General features: G+C 47.6%; 1 protein-coding gene across 1 annotated transcript; it reads right to left on the bottom strand.

The window, feature by feature from the left end:
- Positions 1-868: 868 nt before the first annotated feature.
- On the bottom strand, positions 869-5,579 carry LOC120755095 (ly6/PLAUR domain-containing protein 2-like). Its single transcript, XM_040069676.2, has 3 exons — positions 5,446-5,579; positions 1,677-1,796; positions 869-1,080 (listed from the first exon to the last, which is right to left on the bottom strand). Exons 1-3 carry the CDS (start codon positions 5,495-5,497, stop codon positions 869-871), a joined length of 384 nt encoding a protein of 127 aa, XP_039925610.1. The 5' UTR covers positions 5,498-5,579.
- Positions 5,580-5,834: the final 255 nt, after the last annotated feature.

Raw genomic sequence — 5,834 nt, 5'->3', positions numbered from 1 at the left:
ACACACAAGGAATTGCAGACGATGCTCTGAAGGATTAAAGCAAGGGGGAAAGTCATTCCACTGATCTCCAGATCCTGGGAAAATTCAGTGTTCCTAATAAAGATAGATTTGTACAAGGGGAGTTGACAGAAGAAATGTTGGTGGAAGGTCACTTCCGGTGAGGGATAATGGGAAATGTCTCATCCATCTGCTGTGCGACTGACCCCAAAACCCAACTCTGTTAAGTGTTAAACAATACTGAAAGACAGAGTTTGGATACAAACAAACAAACAAACAAACAAACAAACAAACAAACAGGGAAATTGGGTGTGGTTACAACAGTTTTAACACAAGATTCTTTTTATTCTGCCCAAAAGGGTACAGAGGACATAAGATCTTAACCTCTCTGGAACAGATCATTGGCATGGCAAGTTCAGTCTCCTGCCTCATATTTCGGGCATGGAATTGTCTCTTTAATTTTGTGGGTACAAAGAGGGAGATCTAGGAAGAGCAGAAGAAAAGGATGGGGTGGAGAAGAGAAGGTAGGGAAGGCTCTTCTCAAGGCTTTTTGCCTTAAATATACTTCACGCATTTGAATTTTTCACTTCAAACCCAACCAGACCATCACAGCAAACAAACTCCACAGTTAATTTTGTGGGAGTTTTTGAAAAATCAATTTAAAAAAGAAAAATTGAGTTGGGCCTTCCTGAGTTTTGCTTCTCTCTTAGTTGTGGAAAAAGTGTGGATATTTTAAAAAAAAAAGTAACCCACGCAATAATTTGTGGGAGCTGCTGAGTGTTGTTCATGAGGTATCCACATGGAAAGCTGGGCTGGTGGGGGGTTATTTTCCTCATGGAATTTTCAGAATAAAATGACTCCCATCATCCCCTCACAGTCTGGTCCAGAAAAAGGCACAGAGGGAACTTGCCAGGATCCCAACTGGCACAGGGCTGATCCTCAAACTCGCTGCGCCATCAATGTTGCACAGGTCAGTGTAGCAGCAGGTGACAGGATGCGCCACCCCGATGCCATCCACGTCGGAGGGGACGCAGGCGGAGGAGCACATCTTGGTGACAGTCGAGACTCCCACGAAGGGATAAACTACAGCAGAGGGAAAAAGCAGGAGCAGTTAGGACTGGGGAAAAGAGAGGAGAGGATCAACCATTCTCTTTCGTCTTCTGATGGCCAGGAGTTGGTGTCACAGAATTTGGAGGATGGTTTGAGTTGGAAAGGAATTTCAGGATCATCAGATTCCGATGCCTCTGCCATGGGACACCTCCCACTACCCCAGGTTTCTCCAAGCCCTGTCCAACCTGGCCTTGGACACTTCCAAGGACGGGGGCAGCCAAAGCTTCTCCAGGAAACCTCTGCTAGGGCCTCCCCACCCTCACAGGGAGGAATTTCTTCCTAATATCCAATCTAAACTCACCCTCTTTAGGTTTAAAGCCACTCCCTGTTTTCCGGTCACCACACGACCTTGCAAAAAGTTAAAATCTTATTTCTGAGCATTAACCAGGAGCTTGTATTCACCGAATATTCCCTCACACAAACACTGCTCCCCACAAGAGCAGGAGAGCTGGAGCTCCCACGGGAGTTCTTTTCCGGATTTCAGTGGAAAGAGGAAGCGGACTCCACACCAGCACTGTCGAAACACTGATTCCTGTTAAAAGCATGGATAAAGAAGGAATTGTCCTTACCATCCTCCAGGGAATACATCGTAGTCTTGCAAATGGTCTCAGTCTCTGTGCAGTTCTCAATTGTCTGGCACTTCTCGACTGGGGTCAGGTCCCTGCACGTGTAACACTGCAAGGAGTGTCCTGTGAGGAGGGAAAACGGGAGGATGGAAAACAGGGGGATGGCCTCAGTGTGGATTCTGCCTGTGCCCCTCCAGGTATCTCTGGGGAGGGATTTTCCACAATAACCATGCTGAGAGTGGGAATGGAACAGCAGGATGTGTTTGGACTGATGGGAATGAGAAACACAAAGGTCTGGTGGCCAAAGCGCAGCCTCAGGTCGGGTTCAGAGCCCTTGTGGTGCGTCAAACAAGACAGAGCCACACACACAGGAGCCCCCGTGGCACAGGAGAGAGCTTGGGCTGATTTATTCTGCTTTTTTCTGGATCTACCTCTCTCCTTTACTTCAGCTGAGCATCAGAAAGAGATCCCAGACGCCCAAACTCCCAGAATCACAGAATGGGAGAGGTTGGAAGGGGCCTCTGGAGCCAATCCAATCCAATCCAATCCAATCCAATCCAATCCAATCCAATCCTTGTCCTCAATGGGGACCACCTAAAGCCTCTTGTCCAGGACTCTATCCAGGTGGGGTTTTAATATCTCCAAGGACAAAGATTCCGCAACTTCCATGGAAAACCTCCGCCAGTGCTCAGTCAACCCCACAGCCATAAAGTGTTTCCTGATGTTTCCTCTGTTTCAGTTTGTGTGTTTTTCCTGGTCCTGGCATTGGGAATCACTGAAAGGAGCCTGGCTCTGTCCTCCTTGCTCTCTCCCTTCAGGAATTTACAGACATTTATAAGATTCCCAATTTGAACTTTCACTTCTCCAGCCTGAGAAGTCCCAGCTTTCCCTCAGAAGAGAGATGTCCACCCAGCCCATGCCTCAACTGCTTGTCCATGAGGATCTTGGAACAGGTTTCCTAAAGAGGTTGTGGATCCACCATCCCTGGAAGTGTTCCAGGCCAGGTTGGATGGGGCTTGGAGCAGCCTGGGATGGTGGAAGGAATCCCTGCCATGGGAGGGGGTGGAGCTGGATGGAGCCTTTACAGTCTGTAGGTCCCTTCCATCCCAAACAATTCCCTGATTCCATGATCTTATAGGAGAGAACATAAAAATACTTCCTGGAGTCCAGGTAGAAAATGTCCACAGCTCATTCCTTGTCTACCAGGTCAGCCACTTTATCACGGAAATCTGCCAGCGTGGCCGGGTTTTCCCCCTTGGTGAAGGATCTGGATACACACACACAGGAACGTCAGACTTGGGCGTGGGCTGCAGCAGTGAGAATTTCCTCCGGTGCTATCCACTCTGCCAACTCTTCCCAAAGGCTGGGAGGGTGCCCCAGACAGAAGGAATTTGTCTCCATCAAATTCACTGAGCCACGAGAGCAAACTGAGCACAGCCCTCCCCCTTGTGCTGGGACTCTGGGTTTGTGAGAGGAAAGTGTGAGGGGCTCTTTCAAATCATGGAACGGTTTGGGTTGGAAGGGACCTTAAAATCTTCCAGTTCCAGACCCCTGCCATGGGCAGGGACACCTCCCACTATCCCAGGTTGCTCCAAACCCTGTCCAGCCTGGCCTTGGACACTTCCAGGGATGGGGCATCCACAGGTTCTCTGGGAAAACCTCTGCCAGGGCCTCACCACCCTCAGAGAGAAGAATTAAACCAGACAGCAGCACCATGAATGGATTGCATGTGACAAGTTCTGCCCTAGGTAGAGACCACAGACACAAAATTTGCTACTCAAGACTCCAAATCCATCCTGAGCCAGCTCCTCCTGCATTGTCCCTCACTACTTCTGAAATGTTCCTCATCCGTGTTAAGCTGTAAAGCCCTCGAGATCTGCAGGTGCTTCTCAGCTCCTACAACCACAGAATAACCACAGCCCAAATCTTTCAGTGCCTGAAGTCTCCTGAGACACAGAAACTTCGGAGAGAACCACCGAAGAACCCAGACTGTTGTGACACAGAGCACTCCAAGCTAAAGCTGTCAAATCAAGACAGTGCCTGGTGCTTCCTAGCACAAAAAAAAAAAAAAAAAAAAAAAAAAAAAAAAAAAAAAAAAAAAAAAAAAAAAAAGATGTTTTTCAACAAGTTTTTCGGGGCATTTTGCTCTCTGTGTGTTTTTCTGAGGAACCCAACATCTGGTCTGGGTCTCTCCTCTAGGTGCTCTCTTCCACCCTCCAGCAGATACCTCAAAGTGTGAGCTACAACCACACTGATGTGTTTGGTGCCATCATGCCCCAGCAGCCCTCTTCGGTCTGGGAAGCCCTTGTCACCCTGTCAGTGTGACATTCCTGCCGAAATTCCCCTAAACCTCGCTAAAAAGGAGAAATCATTCAGCTCCTCCCAGCACAGCTCCAATGGGATGTCAGCAGGCTCAGGTAAAAAAAAAAATCACCCTGTGGAAATAGACACCATCCTAATTAATGAGTCAGAAAAAGCCCTTTTCTAAACAAACACAGCAATTTTCCTGCTAAAACAAACTTTATTCTCTTGCTTTGCCCAGGGTGACCTGGTGCTTTGTTTGCACTAATTCCACGTCTGGCAGTTGTGAAATTCATCTTTAGGGGGGAGCGTCGTTCTTAGTCTCACATTTCACGATGCTGGGCAAATCCAACCCACAGGATTTGTGTTCCTCTCTGAAAAGAAAACCAAACAAGCCACCACCTTTTTCTCCCCTGCAGAGTCTGCTCAGCAAGGAGGGAGGACAAAAAATGTCCTTGCATAAGAAGGAAATAAATAGGAATTTAAAAATCCTAACACAGCATAAGAAGGAAATAAATAGAAATTTAAAAATCCTAACACAGCTCCACAGACAGGCAGAGATAAAACCAGACAACCTGGCACTGCCTGGGTTTGAGAATATCCCAATGGACAGATTCTGGACTGATTCTGCTCATCAGTTATCTTGGGCATCCAGGAGAATGCCAACAAAGCTCGGGATCATCAATTTTTTGTCCAAGAAACTGGTGCAGTGGTAGAAACAAGGGGCAGAAAGGATGGAGGATCACAGAACCATGGAATGGAATCCCAGAATGGCTTGGGTTGGAAGGGACCTTTATGATGATGGAATTCCACCCCCTGCCATGGGCAGCAACACCTTCCACTGGACAAGTTCGCTCCAAGCCCTGCCCAACCTGGTCTTGGACACTTCCAGGGATGGGGCATCCACAATTTTTTGGGGTAGCCTGTTCCTGTGCCTCACTTTGACCTTTCAGGTGCCTCCTAACCCAAACCATTCCATGATAAACATCAGCCCTGGAGTATCTGGGCCATCAGCAGTGTCCCAGCCCATCTTTCCCATTTCTAATGGCTAAAATTGGATAAATCCCACATGTAACATTTTTGGAGAGCTCCCACACACACGGCATGGAACTGACATCCAGGGCTAAGTGTTAAAAAAATGAACAGAAAGTTAAAAATAATGTTTAAAAAAAAAAAAAAGACAGAGTGAGATTGAGCCCGAACATGGAAAATGTGAGAGTGGGAATTTGCATCAGAGGATTGACACGGCTTAATCACACTCTGCCTTGTGAAACTTCCCAAAGAGCCTGACAATCCCGATCACACCATCACCATCCCGAAGATATGGAAATATTCCAAAGACAGATTTTTTTTTTTTTTCCTGAAAACTGCCTGAAATCAGGGACGTGGCTTTCGGAGGGAGCAGGGCACATCTTATCCCATCACGCTGCATCTCCTGAAGGAGTGTGGATAAATCCCAGCAGAAACTCACCCAAATCCATGCAAGTGGCAGCAGCCAGCAGGAGAGGCAGAAGCACCTTCATCTTGCGCAGCCCTCGTTGTCTGGTCACTGTGCTGTCACCACTCTTCCCCGATGTCACACGTCCTGGTGATTTTCCATGCACAGAGTCCGTCCCCAGGTCCAAATCTCCTGGGAAAACATTGAGCTATATATGAATAGAGGGAGCTCCAAAGCAGGTACCACCTCTTGCTGTTTCGTCATCTCTTTTTCTTTTGTTCCTCGGAGAACAAAACCTGTTTTTGCAGGGTAGACAATGGCTGGGATTGGTTAAGCTCGGTGTCTTTTGTCTAAGCAGGATGTGGAAGGCCTGGGGTGTTAAATAATTCTGGTGTCCGGGTCTTGTCTTGCAGCTTGGGGAT

The sequence above is a fragment of the Hirundo rustica genome, chromosome 1, assembly GCF_015227805.2.
Source record: "Hirundo rustica isolate bHirRus1 chromosome 1, bHirRus1.pri.v3, whole genome shotgun sequence".
Lineage (NCBI taxonomy): Eukaryota > Metazoa > Chordata > Aves > Passeriformes > Hirundinidae > Hirundo > Hirundo rustica.
This window is presented reverse-complemented; position numbering and strand designations above follow the sequence as displayed.